At 34.9% G+C, this 20,155-nt stretch overlaps 1 protein-coding gene across 4 annotated transcripts in view; it reads left to right on the top strand.

Annotated features, from left to right (window-relative positions):
- LOC145664982 (uncharacterized) overlaps positions 1–20,155 on the top strand; it is a 536,351-nt gene that overhangs the window by 424,828 nt on the left and 91,368 nt on the right. For all 4 annotated transcript variants that reach the window (XM_081732149.1, XM_081732151.1, XM_081732150.1 and 1 more), the window contains 5 exons: positions 4,883–4,946; positions 9,586–9,747; positions 13,835–13,941; positions 16,887–17,013; positions 18,166–18,342. In XM_081732149.1, coding sequence (XP_081588275.1) covers positions 4,883–4,946; positions 9,586–9,747; positions 13,835–13,941; positions 16,887–17,013; positions 18,166–18,342 — 637 coding nt within the window. The remainder of the gene's footprint in view (positions 1–4,882; positions 4,947–9,585; positions 9,748–13,834; positions 13,942–16,886; positions 17,014–18,165; positions 18,343–20,155) is intronic.

Here is a 20,155-nt window from a genome sequence, read left to right as displayed (position 1 = left end):
GTATTATTCCTTTGCATAACAGCAATATTCTTTTCATATTCTTAGCATATACCTTAGGAATATCATAGCAACTAGTGTTGTTAAAATTGATTTATTCATTCTTCGAATATTCTACTGAAATTTATTGTTGAAATAATTACTTGAATTGTGAGTTATTCTTCGGATAACGAACAATTATTGAATACGAATATTCAAGTAACAGCGGTAAAAATACTTTGAATAATTATTTTAAACGAATATTTGAGTAACACTAGAAAAATATTAGAGCAAAATCAGAAAAAAAATGTGCTAACAATTATTGGAAACGAACATTCAAGTAACAGAAAAAAATTTCGATTCAAGTAACATTTTTTTTCGATTTAAGTAACAGAAAAATTTCCCGACTTAAGTAACAAAAATTTTCGATTCAAGTAACAGATTTTTTGATTCAAGTAACAGAAAAAATTGTTTGACTCAAATAACCGAATTTTTTTAATTGGAATAAGAGAAAAAATCTTCTATTCAAGTAACAGAAAATGTTTCGATTCAAGTAATAGAAAAATTGTTCAATTCAAGTAACAGAAATATTTTTCGATTGAAGTAAGAGAATTTTTTTCGAGTCAAGTAAGACAAATTTTTCGATTCAAGTAATAGAAGAAATGTTCGATTCAAGTTACAGATTTTTTTCGATTCAAGTAACAGAAAAATTTGTTTGACAAATAACAGATTTTTTTTTGATTGGAGTAAGAGAAAAAATTTTCTATTTAAGTAACAGTAAAATTTTCGATTCAAGTAACAGAAATTGTTTTCCATTAATGTAACAATTTTAAAAAAAGATTCTAAAATTTGTTGAAGACAAATATTCGAATGTTCGAGTAACAACAGAAAAAATATTTGAATAACTGTTCGTATAACAAATTTTCGAGTAATTTTAACAAAAAACTTATAAATTAGTAAAAACAATCAATACGATTTCTATACACATATAAAAAAAAGCTTGCTATTAAAATTCTATAGATTACGACGACAGTATTCATAACGTAATGTAAATTCACTTTATAACATAAAGATAACTTATTCTTCCTTTTAACAAAAGATAATCTCCATGTACGTCGAGAAGTGACACAAATTTCTTATTTTTCGTATGATTAGTTAGTGAGAAACAAATTGTAGGTGTTATAGCTTGAATCCGTGTCGTACATTTATGTTTATTTATTTATTTATTTATTTCAGAAAACAACAGGCGGATGCCTAATTACAGTTTTCCATCATGATAATATAATTTAAAATACATATATGATAACAAAATAATACGATAGCAAAATACTTTAAAATACATATAACATGATCTACACCTTATTTATTTAGTGTAAAATTCTGTCTATAGCTAAAAATGTCTATCTCTGGGTGCTTTTCTAACACCTTATTATACAATAAACACATTTTTCTGACAGGCGATACATCCAATGCATTAGTCCTTTGCGCTGAGAGTTGGAATATGCTATTATGGGGTCTGGTTGCTCTATGTGGGATGTGAAGTTTGATTTCTGATAGTAAATATTCTGAATCTACTGTACTATGAATTATTTTATGTAAGAAAGATAAAACGAATTGAGTCCTCCTGCTTTCAAGTGATTGTAATGAATATTTGCTTCGAAGATCTTCATACTTCTCAAATTTCGGATATATCCCTGTTTCTTTATATGTTAAAAAGCGCACAAATTTATTTTGAATGTTTTCGATTTTACTTGTATATTTCTTACTATCAGAACCCCATATTATCGCTGCATATTCCACCTTAGACCTTACATAGGCAATGTATAATGTTTTGAGGACATCGGTGTTAGAAAAATCACTTCCTAATCTCATCACAAAGCCAAGGTTCCTAAAGGCCTCACCAACTACTCTGTTGATATGAATATCAAATGATATGTTTGTCTGGAGAGTGACTCCAACATCAGTTATATAATCCACTCTTTCAATTGGTGTTTGATTATGTTGAAGTAAAGCGTGAAAATGAAGTCGGTTAATTACGTTATTAACACTTCTATCAATTCAAGAGTTTCTTAATCTGACTCCGAAAAATATCAGGAGATTCTAATGAAATTTATACAAAACCACAACACGAGGATACACTTTATAAATAAAAAAAACTAAATGAACACAATGTGTGCGTCTATATTGTAATTTAGCTTGATCATATAATTATTGTATTGACACTGTTAGGCTTTGAGCACATTCAAAGTCTATCATCCAATACTATTGTTAAATCCTCATGAAGTTTATGTGGAACTACTGGGAAAGAATACTCTTGCAAATACGAAAAAAAAAGAAACCTAAAAATGAATCAAAAGATTACGATCTTGGCCAATAATTAGTTTTGCATCAGGAGCCACAAAAGTTTCGAACGGCCCCTAAATCGAGTTTTCGTGTTTTCTACGAAATAAGCAGATCATACTGAGTCAATTGATAGTTTGGGTTTGGCTACAGTATGTGTAGTTCTCCAGATATAAGGTCTACAAGAAAGTTTGTGTTGAAATATTTTGGATCTTTTGATCAAAAAAAAAAAAAAAAAAAAATATCCAAAATCGATGTACACTTATATCCAAAATTATTGTCGCATGTCTATAAATATGTTGTTGTAGGAATATAATTTGATAACAAATTCGCCCGGTATTTCTTATAATGTTAGTATGTGTATAATCGGCAAAGACATGTATGTGCAAAATTTCATGTCAAAAGAGCAATAAATAAGAACAATAAAACGAAAATAAAACTTTCTTGTCCATTTAGCAACATTTTGTTTTACTCATTCTAATTTTCGTATTTATAATTCTTTTCCTTTGAAATTTGCCACAAATATACATTTCCCGATTATGCACATAGTATCAGTATTAAAAGTACCCTGCAAAATCATTATCAAATTATATTCTTACAAGAAGACAGATATGACAGTCATTTTGGACATGAGTGTACCTATGGGAAGTTATGCGTGAACATATACTTATTAAAGTCAGATAATTATAGTTTTCACACTGCATCCATTGAGGTGTTTCATATACTAATTCCGAAGATCATTAGTACATCCTGATGAAATTTATATGGAACCACCGTGAGCTCTTTCAAACAAGAAAACAATTATAAAAATTTTAATGATGCTGAATGACTAGATGTATTTGTCCCCTTCACGATCATCATGACTGCTCAAACACGGATTGCCATAAATCAAATTTAAAAACGAATAAGTATCTTCTAATATAAATAAAATAAAGAGTTTGTTTGTGTGTTTGTCTGTCTGTCTGTGTGCGGCCTGAGGACCAGACGAGTGGACTGAGAGTTACCAAATTTTGGTCAGGGGTACCTTGGCCCAGACCCGGGATCAAGACGAAGCCCTTTTCTCAAATTTCGAACCAGGGGGGTCTCAGGGAGGCGTTTACGGGAACCGGCTTGGGAACCAGACAAATTGAGCGAGAATTACCAAATTTTAGTCACGAATACCTTGGTCCAGGCTCCAGACCAGAGTTAAACGTTTTTGTGAAAATTTGGACCAGGGGGTCTCAGGAGGGCGTTTACCGGGACATGTAAAAGTAGTAGAAAATGACCGATAATAGTGTCGAATTTTCTGTTTTCGCGGTCGCTGAAATCAATGGTGTTGACTTCCAAATACAGCCCCCGCGATAAGCATGGGCATATTCAACTAGTATTAAAATATAAGAAACCAAAAAAGTAGCCTGAAATAAAAATATTTTTTTTTTAAAAAAAAGAGATGAAATAATAACAAGTATATAACAAATATATAATGTTAATAATAAACAGTAATAATGCTAATACTAGGAAAAATATGTAACAATAACAATAAATAGTAAAAAAGAAAAAGTGAGAATAAAAAAGATAAAATGCAGCAATAATAAATAAAAAGAGCAGACGACTGAAACAACTCAGAGAACGTGAGCAATGTTACAAGCCTGCATAAAGGCAAGATCAATAACCATTGCCCAATGTACGGTCAATTGTAAACGGCAGTCCGTGATGCCCTCTGAGATCTGGGTATTCAGGACATTCGACAAGAATGTGCCGAATACACAGTGAGAAAATACATTCCTCACAATACAAACGATTCAAACCACACTGCAAATAATTATGCGTCAGATGAAAGTGTCTGATACTTAGATGCGTCAAGAGCACTTAATCTAGACGACTAGGGACAGAGGTTGTGCGCTACTCTGCAAGGAGTTGATTAACTTGTGTGAAGTTTATTTCCATTTCCGTGGTGCTCAATCTGCTTGCTGATGACAGCACATAAGGTTTGGAAAGAGCTATAGAGATCGGAGAGAGGATGACTATGCTCCAATACAATCTCGGCCAAGGCGTGAATTTAGACACAATATATATTAACCTCTTTTATTTTGAGTACCTTTCTTTTCAAAAATCAGTTAATAATATAATTTCAATCTCAATCTCAAAATCTCAATTTAAACGCTTTTCAAAATGATACAGACCTTTCCTCTGTTTCATCAGTAACAGTAATGTTTGTAAACATCGTACATAAGTAGTAATATCTACGTCTCTTAGTTATTCTTCTTTATACTTCCATGAGTTGTATCATCCATTAATTGCATATTAGTTGATAATGTAGCATTAACAATTCCAATGTATCACTTTTCCGACATCTATATTTGGTACATATTGTTATTTAGTGTAAATTAACTGAATATCTACGGTGTATGTTAATTTGCCATATGCTAGTAAAAATTGAAGCTTGCCCAAATTATAATTGCTTCTGATTTCTTCTAAGGAAGCGACATGGAGTTATTTTCGTGTTTATGTCAAATTGTCTGCTTTTTGCCTCTTATTTTTAAAGATTCGAACTAGGTATTCATTAACTTTCATTTTTTTCTTTCAGGTTAGATATGCTTGAGAGTGGAAATGTGCAACTGGATTACAGAAACAATACAATTGACAAAAAGGTAGTATAATATCTAATTATTTTGTAAATAATAATAATAATAATAATAATAATAATAATAATAATAATAATAATAATAATAATAATAATAATAATAATAATAATAATAATAATAAATAATAGTCAGGGTACGAATTACCGGGGGGGATGAGAGGGATTTTTCCCCTCAATCACATTTTGTTCCCCCCCCAAAGAAGTCAGCTGAAGTATCCCCACCGGGGATGCTCGCTTTCCCCCTCAAACTATGCTTAGTGTAACTCCAAATTTTACTGATTTTTGTTATTTCTTGTAAATTTAATCTTCTAGCTGTATTTCGAAATGATCGATGTAAACTGTTCAGTTTTGGTCATTTCTACTTACCACCTAATTACCCACTATTTTCAACGTTGTTTAGTAGAACTATATTATTATGACTACGGTTGTTACTTGCAACTGTACCTTCGTACCCTTCAGTTTGTCATCGTTTGTGAATTTGAATGTACTAATTGCGTATAACAAAGCCACATATAGATTTATAAATGTTCTTAGCGGTTGGCCAAGAAGAAGTAAACAAATAGCTTCTTCTACCATACTTGGCGAAGTTCGGATATGTCATATTCATCCTCTATATTTGTATCGATTATCATCTTATTTTAATTTTTGTTATAACATGTTATTTCATTTTCCAGTGTACTCTTTGTTAGCACATGGTCTTCATTCCCTAGTAGGTTGTGTGTATGCAACTCAAAAGTTGCATTTAATTTGTGATAATTAGCATAGTAATCACTGCTTTTACAGTTTACGGAAATGAACTTTTGAAACTGTACTCAAAATCTGAGATATGTTAACGTACACGCTGGGGGATACGCTCCTAGTGAGCAGACATGTTAATGAAGGTGATTTTTAGGTGAATAAGCGAATAATTCAAGATTTGTTTCAGCATTTGTTAATACGACTGGTTCTCCGTGTCATTGTCCGTGTCTGTATAAGCATTTCAACTGGAGCGGGTTTTTTTAAAGTTAACCCTTCATTTTTCCATCTTTTCACTGTACAGTTTGCTGTCCACGCAATTAATGTTGTCTGAAAAACTTCAGTGTAATGTTTTACTTTATTTGAATAACGTAGCCCATAGTGAATCAACTCATCTTCAACCTAACAGTAAAGTAATTTTTAAGTGTTGACTTTCCGTGCCCATCACGGAATCGATATTTGGAGAAAAAAAGTCGTGATGAGTACAGCTTTAGCGGGAAGTAGAAGCACAAGCTCGAAATTTGAATTGAGAGATTTTAAATATTTGGCCTTCGATTTGACCTTGATGTGAGAAATCGAGACCAGCAACAATCCATTTATTTGATAGGCTAATATCTAGATTTTCTTTAAAAAATATATATATATATGTCCGGTTTAACTGATAATTTTAGTGGTTTTCACAAGACTGAAGTAGGTTTCTTTTCGCAACCTGTATGGATTTATGCAAAGTGGAAGCTTTCAATATGAGTGGGAAAATTAACATATGCTTGTGATCATGGCTATCGCTCGAGCCGAATTATTAACTAAATAAACCTTAGAGACGGGGACAAGAGTGAGTACAACATTAAAACACGTTCAGAAAGGTTTAGTGGGGTGTGTATATGTCAGACAATATATATGTACATAGTTATTGTCGGTAGATTTAGTAAATTAATAATTCTCTCATTTATTACAGATGTCACACACACACATACACACGTATTATATATATATATATATATATATATATATATATATATATATATATATGGGGGTAAGGCATTTATTGTCTCATTTTGAAATTTGAACCTTCAGACTATGTCCTTTGGCCTAATTTTATCCCCCCCCCCAATATAGATTATCTAATTCGCACACTGATGATGATGATAATAATAATAATAATAATAATAATAATAATAATAATAATAATAATAATAATAATCTGTCCCATAAAGAACACAACCTTTGAGTGCATAATAACATATAAAGGATACTGCTCACAGCTAATGGAAATCCGGTTTCCGTTAAAGTGGCTGGTATTGCAATATGTAGTGTATTTTGGTCCCCTGATAAAAAAAAAAAAAAAAAAAAAATCTTAATGGACACGAAGCCCGAAAACCCCACGTTTTCGAGATATACCCTGATTACTCGTAAACTGAAAATAATAATTATGTCTATATTTTATCTATGAAGTATGAACGAGTCTCACTAGGGTATACTAGGGTTTTTGTGGTCGCTGATTCCGAATCCGAGGTCGGTTAACATATATTATGTTAGGTTCAAGGTCATTTGAAGGTCAAATCGAGAGGAAACGCTGCAAAAATCTGAACAAAAAGTGCATAAATGTTTTTCGAATCGCTGGATCCGTTTATATCATTTCCTTGACCCGACAAGTTCATTTCAAGGTAATAGCAGGGTCACTTCAAGGTCAAACTTGGAAAACCGTCGGAAAATCTGAAAAAATCATAGAATTTTAGGGTAGCTGAAAAAAACTTTCAAAGAATCGTAATCACTCCTACTGCAATATTTGCAGATCATTTACTTTAAAAAATTTGTGCGTATGTGAGTGTATGTATGTATATATGTCTACGTTATCTACTTTATCCCCTTTTCCCTTGGTGGGAAGCATAAAGTAGTGGGATAATTTCTCAAGTCGCCACTAGGTGGCGAACGTCCTTCCACGGACGACCTGCAATAAGAGCGGCACCATAATGCATTACGTACAGATACGCTACGGCCTGAATGGGAGCTCGTCGACGATGCATCTCACAGAGACTACCGAGCTGAAAAGCAAGGTATCTTTGGCGTTTATTATCGGAGCGGCTGGTGGGTACGTTAGCAAGACTCTCTCAGCTACTGTCAGGGCCAGTGGCGTAATACGTTTTATGGGCCCCAGCAAGTAAATACCCAGCCCCCCCCCCTTAATAACATTTTTTGTGGAATGATAGACAACATAATAAATATCTGTGAATAATGAGTTAAATGCATGCAACTACTAGGCCTAAATATTCATAAATGGAAACCACTTTGTTATACATATAATTTATTCAATAAGCTTCACAATGGAAGACGGACTTAGTTCTTTGTAGTAAGTGACGTCAGTCTTCATGAAGAGTAGCAGAAATTAATTGAATGGTTTCCTTGCTTTCCTGTCAGCAAAATCCTTTACTAACTAACGTACATTCATATTTTCAGCATCGTCTGCATTTATTGAGAGTAGTGCTAGATTACTTAATCTATTTTGGCCCATTTTGCTTCTCACATAGATTTTTTTTTTTTTTTTTTTTTGTTTTTTTAATTATTAATTTCAAGTTTGAGAACGACCTCTCTGCAGAACTGACAGAGACTGGGAGCGTCGTAAACAACAAATACGCGGTAATAAGTTCGGAAATGCTAGACACCAATGACATATTTCACAATTAAAAGCCTTGTAAGGTCAAATACAGAATTCTGAACATTTATTTCAGATTTCAGCTGTTTCACAAAGCAAATTACAAGGTATCGGAAACGAAGAACCGATATCACAACTGTAAGTTGTTTGAAATATCTGTGCCCTTAGAATTTCATCAGTGAAATGAATTATATCGACAGGAAACAAAAGGGAAAATTTTGACACTGTATCACGCTTAGATGTAAAAGACAATGGCACTGTGAATTTAGTATGTCAAACAGTTTCATATAGATGTTAATTCTAAAGTTTGATTCAATATTTCCAGCCGAAGAAAATATACATAGCTTATAAAAGACGACCGAACCGACTTTCCCTCTTTTTTGTTCACGGTGCTTGATCTTCACGTCAAGCTTTCCAAAGATAACCGAAAAAAGGGGCAAGTTAGAAGAACATTGCCGACTAATACATAACTAAAAAGCATGTTGATTCGACCTGTTAGGAGGCTAGAAAGCCTGAAGAGCCACCTTGAAAGTGTCGGGGTCCCCGCATTGCGGGGTTTCGTGCCATACTAGTTACGCCACTGATCAGAGCCATCCATAGAATTCCTTCCATTAGTTTAGAAAGGTTCCTGACCGACCTTTGTATTCATTCAATTGTAGGGTCTGGCGTGTCCCAAGTCGGGAATCTCCGTACCACTTTGCAGCACCAATCCACTTATCAGATTGAACTAGCAACTTCGACTTTCTAGGCCTCTAATCCCTTTGCTTGCTGACTCTCGCTCAGCTATGTTTTATAACGTAAGTAAATCCCTTTTTATCGATACAGTTGTATGTGTAAGTGAATTAATTACCACGTGAAATTACGTCATGACCGGATGGTGCAACTTTGATGTAAATTTGTACACTCCTCAAATCCAACTTGAGAGGATACCATTTTGGCACTGCTAAAAAATGCAAGCTGCCATGAGCTTTGAAAGACATTTCTGTTCAAGCAACAACTCTTGGCAGAATCTCTGGCAAGGAGTATTTATGCGCAAGGATGTTATTTCGAGGAAATGAATTTTATGAAATTGGTCTCATTAATTTCCGAACAGACCTCGTATACACAAATAAGGACAATCATAATGAGATTAATAATTATAGAGAGAGCTTCTGACTTGTTTGTAGGTATAGGCTACTAGTAGCATTATTCTGTAGCGGAATTTTGCATTGTAAGATTACTAGATACAAGTAACTCTAAATATATTTTTCCTTTTCTGCAGAGTCTTACATACAAATTGGTAGACACGGCACACGGGAACCCTAAAAACTGGTCTCAATACGAAGTACGTACTGTGGTAAGGCATCTCCCAGATTTCCCTGCCAGCTACCTCGATGAACTGGAGAGTCAAATCATTGTTGATGATATTCCTACTATCAGAGAGGTAATGGAATTTGTGTATTTTTATTTTGTTATTTCTTAAGTATGCCTATGACTTTTATAGTTTTCTGTGTGCAATAACCTCGATGTGAGGATTACATTAAATATATAGTACATACTATCCTATTTTAGGGGGCACACTTACATTCATGAAATATTCTTGCACGAAATGAATTTTTACTGCCTTAGAAAGAGTTTCTTCAGGGAGCAGTTGCATTACTGTGTTCAGATCGACTTTAGGAGAACGAGTATGAAACACACGAATCATCTTAAAATCACCAACTAATTTATGTTAGTTGGCCACTAAAAAGCACGAGTACCATCTAACAGAGTCAGAGGAGGAGCACAGCAGAAGTACCCGCGGAAGAATACATCCGTAGAGAGCAGGTGAATCAGCAATAGTGGGTATAGCCCCTGCGCATAAACTAAGATAGTGGAAAAACATTTCATATGGCATAAAACATGTAACACGGCTTTGCAATACTTCTATGATTACTTTGTATACTGGCTTCACCAGTGGCGTATTTACGATTTTGTTTCGGGGGGCTTTGCTAACTTTCGGGGGGGGGCCTTTGCCAGAAAATGTGAAAATTCTGCAAGATACTTCATATACTTTACTATAGTAAGATTTCGGGGGGACTTAAGCCCGGAAGCCCCCCCTAAATACGCCACTGGGCTTCACATAACACTTCATTTCACCATGTCTTTTTTATAGAGTACTACGTGGAAAAGAGCACACTTTGCGTTTTATGTTTCTATCTTATTATACATGTAAGAAGTAAGATCCCGATACACTTTGATTACTTATACAATCCTATTACGAAATAAAGTAACATACAGGGTGGTGCACAGAAATGTTATACCATTTGGTTTGTTCACTATACATGTATTTATCATGAAAGTATTACAAAATTAGTGCAACAGTAATTGTATCAGCATGGAATTTTAGTTCAATGTAGCATATGTTCAATGTGATCACCATTTTGTTTCACTACCTCTTGCAAGCAAACCTTTACATTTGTCACAACCTTCCTGCACAAGTCTTCCGAAATTAGACGGCACAACTGTATGTGAAAGCCCTGAGCTGAGCTGCACTTGCAGGCTTCTTTTGTATGGACCAACGAGATATTCCCAACTCAGCAGCCGTCCTCCTTGTTAATTTGCTAAGACTTCGTGTCAAAGCAACGCGAACTGCTTCAATGTTTTCAGGAGTGCGGACATCTGGTTCGCGCCGTCGATTCTTTTCCATCACAATGTTTCAATATATCTGGATAGTCTGTTTACATGGACCCCATTTTGTACGAAAGGGTGCACGAAAACGTCTTTGTGTCGCTACAAAACTCCTAGTTTCTGTTTAAAAAAAAAAAAAAAAAAGTACAACTTTCACCTTCTGTTCAACAATCAATCTGTTCTTATGCGCCATTTTGAAAACTGCTGTTTGGCGCCAAGTAAATATTCGATACTAACTTCTCGGGACATCTAGCGGATTTTCCATAAACCAAAGTATACGAATAAGAGTTTTCAACATTCCATCTATAATATGACATGTGTAATGAATGACATTTCGTGCGCCATCCTGTATTTTTTCCATAGATTTTACGAATGTATGCCTCCCCCCTAAAAAAGGATAACACCAGATAGTATAGCAATACTTTTGATATACTGTATTAATATAAACTTGAGTTAATTATTTTATATAGCCTACTTGTAACTGAGCCTTTTATTATATACCCATTTCATACAGCAACCAGTCCAAAGATCTTCCCCTAGCACCTAATATTCCGGTATCATTTAGTGTCGAAGAATTTATTAGAGTAGGCTAATCCACAAATTAATAAATATAGACCCTTAACCAGGCCCATATCCAGGGGGGGATCTAGGAGGCCACCCCCCTAAAATTTTCACGGTAAGCTTGCGAATGAACTATAATAAGGTTGGATCGGGCCCCCCTAACTTCAGCCCCCCCTAAATTTTGGGCTGTCTACCGGCCTGCTCTTAACAATATCTTGCTGCTAACTTTCTTAAGTATTCAATTATTGAAGAGCTAACCATCACACATACCACTAGCAAAAAGTGCCCAAGCTTGGATATATTTCTAATTGAGTTTTTTTTAAAATTCTAATTTGAAGATCCTGATCCATTGAAACTGTTTTTAAAGATATGAGGGATAAATTTGGATAAGGGCGTAACTAGCAATTATTAAATTTTTCAGGAGAGCTGAAAAATAAACGCCCTTATCCAATTAACCAACGTATTCACACACTATTTTCGGAGACAGGCGTTCGCTAAGGAGCAGAGATATTACCTTAACACCATCTAGACACATACAGACATGCTCAAAATTGTAGAAAATATGTATATCTCATTTTACCGGAAATAGGTCGATAAGTCCTTATCCAAATTACCCCTTCATATCAATCTAATGAATCGACAAAAAATAACCTCAAACTTCAGATATTAATTTATTTATATTCCATATTTGAGATCACTATTCTAAGAACGCCAACCCAATATTTCTATTGGACTTAGCATTCTCAACAGGCTTGCCAACCATACAATATTTTTTCGTGATATACGATAATTTAAACCTTAATGCTATATACGGTAACACCCTTGCGAATGATAGCTGAATATACTATAATTTTAGAAGGCACACTTTTTGCAGTTTTTGAATGTACAAACAAATTGTAGATGTGCATTAAATAATTATTTAAAACACACACACACCGGGGTTTTTAACAGCTATTCCCGCTAAAAATAAATTAACAATGGTTTGAGAATTGGTAAATGGCAAAACTGCATCCATTCTTTAATTTCAACTATGTTTAAGAACTGATGGAAATGTTATTGTTGTTCGGAGTAGTGTTAATAAGAATTTTAAAGAATGGTAAGGGCAGGGACGCAGATTTGGAGTTCGAAACTTAAGATTACTAGATAAGTTTATTATATACAGTATATATTATTACTGCTATTACTAGTATTATACTTTTATCTACAATTATCACATACAAAAGTATACCATAACTTTTTCTAGTATACGATAATTTTAAAGACGAAAATCGATAATTTTGTTCTCTGTAATTGGCAACTCTGATTCTCAAGTTAGTATAGAATGCGTAATTAGAAATGTACTTAAGGCAGGGAGGGCAATTTTGCTAGTTTTGTCATCTTTAGTTCTTTAAATATTTAATCGAAGTTGAAAATATGATGTTGGAGTTCTGAAACTGCAAGAGTCTTTCATTTTAAGTGTATCCCTGCTGGCCCTGCTGTCGCCCTCAAAAGAGGAGGGACAAGCTCTGCTATAGGCGAGATTTTTCAATAGTTGAATACAGACAGCGTTGCCACAATAAATTATTTCACAGACTTCGCTGTGCACTGTCGTTAGCTATTCTAAGTAGCATACGACCTTCACTCGTCAAGATCAAACGACTGAATGACAAATTGGCAAGTCATTCATTTGAGAATTTCCTCCGAAAGAGGGCGGCTGGGATGGAACCGAAGTGTAATTCACATTTTTTCCGAGGGTGCACTTGAAACAGAAAGGCTCTAATAGCAGTGATGATTTCAGGGAGCATCTTAGAGGAAAAAATGAAATGAAAAGAAATATTTGAGTTTTACGTCCCGCGGTTATGCCAGCTAGGCTAAAGGAGACGGTGAAGATGAGAAATTAATGAAATGGTGGAATGAAGAGAGAGGAGGAAACGGGAGAACCGCGAGGAAACCCCCACACACGGTGTTTGTCCACCACTAAGTTCACTTGGCGCGAGCTGGGATCGAACCAAAGATCCCATGCACCAGAGGTGAACGCTCTACCACTGAGCCACCGCGGCCCCCAGCATCCCAGAGGAATCCCTCTACCTGGAGCTACGAAATTTCCTCCCAGGACAAATGTCCGATAGTGCTTAATGTGGATTATCAGTATTGTTGGAATACTATTTTGACCCTCTGTCTGTTGAAAGTCCCCCCCCCCCTTCCAAGGAAAACCTTAAACCATCACTGGCTAACAGAGAGAATAACGTTCATATTCTCTTTCCAAAGAAATATTTTCTATATACTGTAAAAGTAATTTGATCTTTTGTCTGTCTTTATAGGTAAAATTCGAGGATCCTAAACAGGGTAGAGTAATCGTTAACAAATATTTGTCTCATAAAAATGTTACTGAAGGACCACATAGTGAAGTAGCGGATGCATTAGATGAGTAAGTAATACAAAGAAAAAGAAAACGATTTATTTTTGTTAAAATCATACTACTTTGATCATAGAGTAATAATATACGGTAGTATAAGAGGTTACAGCTGCTGTCCCCGCTGAAACTGTGGAGACTGTGGTGCCGCCACTCAAAGAAGTTGGGTACTACGAACTACTAAAAGCAAGAACGAATCAAATCATTCAGAGCACGTGACTCTGATAGAATTAGCCAATGATACACTTAGCTACTGCCAGTAGCAGACGATGCAGTTAGTTACAACTCTAGCCGGTAGTGTCGCAGAGTCGCTTTCGTTGCATTGTGGGAACAATTTGGATTTCCATTAGGAATATAGGGAGTGGTTGATCAGGGTAATCAGTGACTTTGATTTCATCTCTGTTGAGGGCAAGTTTTTATAACATAATATTGTGTTCTTTGTGATGCCACACTGCATAAAATAAATCAGTGTTTGAACATTTTATATATATATATGACCTTTCCTCATTGTTTAACACGCCTAAAAATGTCCTGAAGTGGGTCCATGTTCCGTTAAGGGGGTCCAGAACTACACTGGACCCCCTTAAGCTAACCTAACCTAACCTGACCTAAGCTAACCTAACCTGACCTGACCTAACCTAACCTAATATAACGTTATATTATATAATCAAACGAAAATCAATAGAAAGAAATGGTGTCAAAGACACTGGACCCCCTTAACGGAACATTGACCCTGTAGTGTTTTATTAGTAAACAAGTAATGTCTAAAATCTGTCTTAGGGGGTTGTTTTAATGTATTTGTAATGGTTTTGAATTATAGGTAGAGTTTGAGGCTACATGGCGTCGTGATAGGCAGCACTGTCTCAAACTCCAGTTTAATACTATGTAATATTTATTCCTAGTGTCGTTTTCCTTTGTTCATTTTATGTTTGTTACGAATCTTAAACAGTGTGGACATTTTTAGTGTTACAAATTTCCATCATAATGGAAAGTTAACAATGTGACAAACAGTTTAACACGGGTGATTTCGGGTTTAAAGTCTGCGCCATTTTGATTGCTACTTCAGATGTGATCTTGACAATTAAAGTGGATACTAATTTTGTTTCTAAAACAATTTTTACTATTTAACAATTCCAGAGTAATAGTCGACATGGCTAATGGCATCGACATTTCTATTATACAACCACCTTTGTGGTTATAGAACAAGAATAACCCCTCTTAACAGTGGTTAATAGGAACTGGCGTAAGAGTGTTCGAAATCAATGTGAACTTCTGATATGTCCAATGAGTATACGGGCACAGAAAGGACTTTTAACCCTTATCCGGGCAACCGGGGCCTCCCAGGCCCAGTAGCTTCATTTTTCTAAAATTTCTCAATAACCATACATATTTCGAAGACATAAAGTACTAAATTCTTCTATCTTTCGTCGAAGTTAAAATCATTAACATATCGAGTTGGTAAAGCTTTTTTTTTTTTAATTTGAAAATCTTTTCCTGACGTAACCGAGCAACCGGGGCCTAGGAGGCCCCGTATAACTTTAGTGAAATTCCTGCCAAATATTAGATCAAATTGTCACATAATTATATATTGAACACGTGACTATTGTAACCTTTAGTCGGAACAGTATGCGGCAACAGACATTGAACTTTGACTGTTCTGCACTTAAAATATATACTGGGCCTGACAGGCCCCGGTTGCCCGTTTACGTTACAAAAATGTCTGGACCGGATTTGCTATTCTGCTTGGTCGGCTTACAAAAGCGTGACACGAAGTTTCGCTACTTGACAAAAATATATACCGGTACATTCTAGATTAGTCTGAACAGTAAGTGACTATAGGCATTGATTTTGTGTATTCTGCACTTAAAATATATACTGGGCCTCACAGGCCCCGGTTGCCCGTTTACGTTACAAAAATGTCTTGCCCAGATAAGGGTTAAACAGTGGTAGGGCATTTTATACGTTACCTAGTGTCTAGAATGCTTCCTGACAACGATTAATAGGAACTGCCCTCAGAGTCTTCAAACTGTACTTGAACTTCTGATGTGTCCAATGAGAAGACACAGAAAGGACTTTTAAACAGTGTCAGGACATTTACACATTACCTAGTGTCTAGAATGTTTCTTAACAATAGATAATAAGAACTGCCCTCAGAGTGTCCAAAATGTACCTCAACTTCTGATGTGCCCATTGAGTATACGGGTACAGAAAGGGTTTTTAAAGATTGTAAGGACACTTTAGACATTACAATGTACACATTTACAAATTTACCTATAAAAAATATTCTTCATCATCACATAAGTATTAAGTGTCTTAGTGTCTTAGGTGAGGCATTAGCGTTTCACCTACATCCTTGTTTGGTCCAATATTTTGTTGTAATAGATTAAATTAATTTCACAGTTAACCCCTTTCTGCATGATTATTTTTCTTTTAGCGAAAAAAAAAAAAAAAAGAATCAGTATTGGAAATCCTCATAGGGGAACTTGAAAAATGAATTAAAATTTGAATTTTAGATTTTTCACTTAATTCCGACGAGAAATAAGTAAGTGCCATATATGACACACTTACAACTCACAAAGAACATGCCAGATGACACCAAAATCTCTTATTCATACACGTCAATATCTCACACAGCAGACAAAACAGTCATTTGGTGCCTTTGATAAATCACAAAAAAGCAAAAATGAAAAAAGGGTATGTGCCATATATGGCACGACATGCGGTAAGGGGTTAAGAATATCCATGTATAAGCTGGAACCGATCCTTTAAGTTTTGCTTCAGTCAGTTTTTTAATGTGTTGGTGGTACTTTTATTATGTTAACTTCCTCTTACAATTGAATTAGATCTTTCCCAGTATGTTATGTATCATATATATGTATATCGAATAAGAGAATAATTTTCTTCCTTTTACTCAGCAGGTAATTAACATTATTAAAATTAAAATTATTTCTATTTTCAAGGTTAGGTCCTCTAGCTGCTTACATTCCTCCCCAAACTATCACAAGCACCAATCCAGAAGTCCAGAGAACGTTTCTTGAAAGAATAGCTCAAACATTGTATGATTTTGGAAAGAAGATTCCAGTCAAAGTAAGTAAGAAATGACATTATGGATAACTATACAAGCGGTAGAGATTTCTAGCTTTAAAAAAAATAAATAAAAATATAAACGGAATAAGAGAAACTTTAATTTATGAAATTTTGTATTTTGAGAAGTTTTTAAACTTTGTGATTCTGTTCTCTTTTTTTATTTACAAAGTGTGATTTAAAACCAAATTCGATTTTACTAGTATGGCAAAGAATGTATACTATAAAATGTAGCATTACTGTATGAATATCACGTACAGCATAAGAAAAAAATGAAAATGACATGATCTTTCTTCAGTTTAACGTCCCACGATTATGCCTGTTAGGCTAAGGGAGATGATGATTAATGCAAGTGAACGATGACAGGAAACTTGGTGGAATAAGAATGTGGAAGGAAACGGGAGTACTCCGAGGAAACCCATGGACACAATGTTGTACACCACAAACTTACTTGGCCGGAAATCGAACCAGGGACCCCACGCACCAGAGGTAAGCGCTCTACCACTGAGCCACCGTGCCCCCCCACATAAAATAAGTAGCCCTTTATGACCAAGGGGATAAAGAAAATGCTTCCATTGGACATAGTCTTGGATTTGATTCCCGGTAAAAAAGTATGTGTCTAGACTTCAACACTCAAATAGGGGTTTGTATCCCACACGGAGCGGTATAACCTGTCTCACAAGGCATTGGTGGTGAAAAGAGACATCAAACTCCAATGAACCAATCAAAAGAAACAGATCAATGTTGCCAGAATCAGGTTATCTACTTTTGATGTATTTTGGATCTGGCAATAGTGACGTAACATAGACACCGCGCTTCCTTTCAACTCAGTTCATTCGTTTGCACTGTGCTCTGCTCGTGCTATTTCAGCATTCTTTAGGTTATATTTATCTGTTCTGTGGTACGTATTCGATTTTCCAAATCTTTTTTCTCTCATCCATTTTTACCCTTGTTATCTTACCACTGAAAACGGAACTAGCTTTTTGTTCCGATACGTTTGGAAATATTTAGTTTCCCCACGGGAGGATTTATTGGTAACATTTTTTTTTTTGTTAAATCAAACAATATTTTTTTTGTTAAATTAAACAAGTGTCTTACTCATAAATTGATTGGAAGCTCCTCTCAGGTAGCTCCTTATTTATTTGTTTGTTTCAGGTAGCTCAGGAGCTGATATCTATACAACTAGGAGGAGCCAGTCCACATTCAGCCGACTGGAATAGTCTCGGCACATCGTTACTCCAGACGTTACCTGTAGATCTATTACAACAAGTGGGCAAAACTAGGCTAGAAGAACTGGCTTATGCACCTAATATTCGATCAAGTAGAGAGCTGGTAAGATTTCGTCAAAGTTTTAATATAACTAGAATTATAGAATGGCGCATAAAATTCTTATTAAAATATATTCAATTTTATAACTTCCAAGAAACCAAATTTCAATAGCCAATTAATACTATTCAGGAAAATAATGCACACTTAGGACGACGAGTTATTTATTCAGAATCAAAGCAGTTTCAATGAACACTGTCACCTTCTTCAGTTGGTAAATTTTCGTACAATTTCCATATTCCTAATTTGTATGGAAATACCTTCATTTCAATTACGGATTAAAATAGCTAATTTGTATATAGTGCAAAAATTTGATTACTTGAGTTCAAGTTAATCAAAATTATGTTGTATTCTTGTTTGCAATACACTACCTATAAATAGCTCGTTTGAGTTGAAAATATAATTATGATTATTTCTTTGTACCTAAGTATTTTATATACAGTACTACGAAAATAAAATACGGAAAAGTATTCAAAATATCAACATTGGAGTCTGGACAAATAATGAGATCGTGTAATCAACAGCTCACTAATAAACAACAGGCCTGTAAACAAAAATTTAACAACTGAAGATTGTTAACTAAAATTTTATTAACATGAAAAACTTTTACAGAAAGAATTCTCAATCAAAGCAACATTTTACAACAATAGAAATTATTCAAAAATTTGTCATATACTCATTACATCAAAATAAATCATTATATATTCTGACCAATTAACACTAAGATTGAAATGTTGTTTTGTTAAATATTTTTGTGTTTACCGTGACAAAGATTCACTTTCAATATGATTTCAAGTTAAATTATTGTAATCAACTCAAAATCGCTCAACTTCGTGGCCCCAGAACCTTTTCCAAAGAAACAATTAAATAAAATAAATAAATTTTAAAATGTAAGGAGATTATAATAGCACAAGTGTTTAGCTAGATGTACTTATCTATTGTAACGTCCTTTCTTCCCCTCAGACCAGATCTAAAATGGAAATCGACATTTCTTGATTTTAATTCGAGTAATGGATAATGTATCTGTTGTCAGAAGCTCAAATCGGCAGATGCTAGCAACAGTATTATCCTGTAGATGTACAACGTAAATAAAACAGATCATTGGTAAATAAAACAGAAAATACGATAATTCACACTATGTACTTCATTTTTTATTCCAATTTCATTTGCTCAGCAGTAAGTTCATAGCTGGCAGCAGATGTTAAGTAATGAGCAGCTTCGGTAGAAAGCACTAGTATATACGAGAAGCATTCAACTTATAACACCTCCAATTTATTTCTCAGGATTGGTGTCAGGTAGAAACGTGTTGTTTGTTTTAAAATGTGAGCACTCGTTGTCATTGCGTGACAGAGATGGCAAGACCATTACCTCACATAGAACTCTGAAGGGAGCGGTGAAAGTGATGACCGTTTTTAATAATTTCGATACTCTACAAGAACAGCGTGTAATCATTTGTTTTCTGCTTTTGTGTGATGTGACGCCACTTGGAATTCAACACCAGTTGAATGAGACATGTGATGATGATGTCATGGATGTGCGTTTGTGGGTGTGACAGTTCAAAGAAGGCAGAACGTCGTGTGATAACAAACCAAGAAGACAATCTTGGCCTTGCACAATCCGATCTGACAACATGATCGAACGAGTGCGGAAAATTGTTTTGGAGATTCACCGAATGAGTATGGAACACATCGACTCCAAAGTTGGTATTTCCGCGGGATCTGTGCACACAGTTCTGCATAAAGAACTGAAAATGCGAAAAGTGTCCTCCAGGTAGTTGCCACAAATGCTGACGTACCACCACAAGGCTGCTGCGTGCGTG

Source organism: Thermobia domestica, chromosome 11, assembly GCF_964235325.1.
Source record: "Thermobia domestica chromosome 11, izTheDome1.hap1.1, whole genome shotgun sequence".
Classification (NCBI taxonomy): Eukaryota; Metazoa; Arthropoda; class Insecta; order Zygentoma; family Lepismatidae; genus Thermobia; species Thermobia domestica.
Note: the sequence above shows the minus strand (reverse complement) of the source record. Positions and strands in the feature narration are given on the sequence as shown.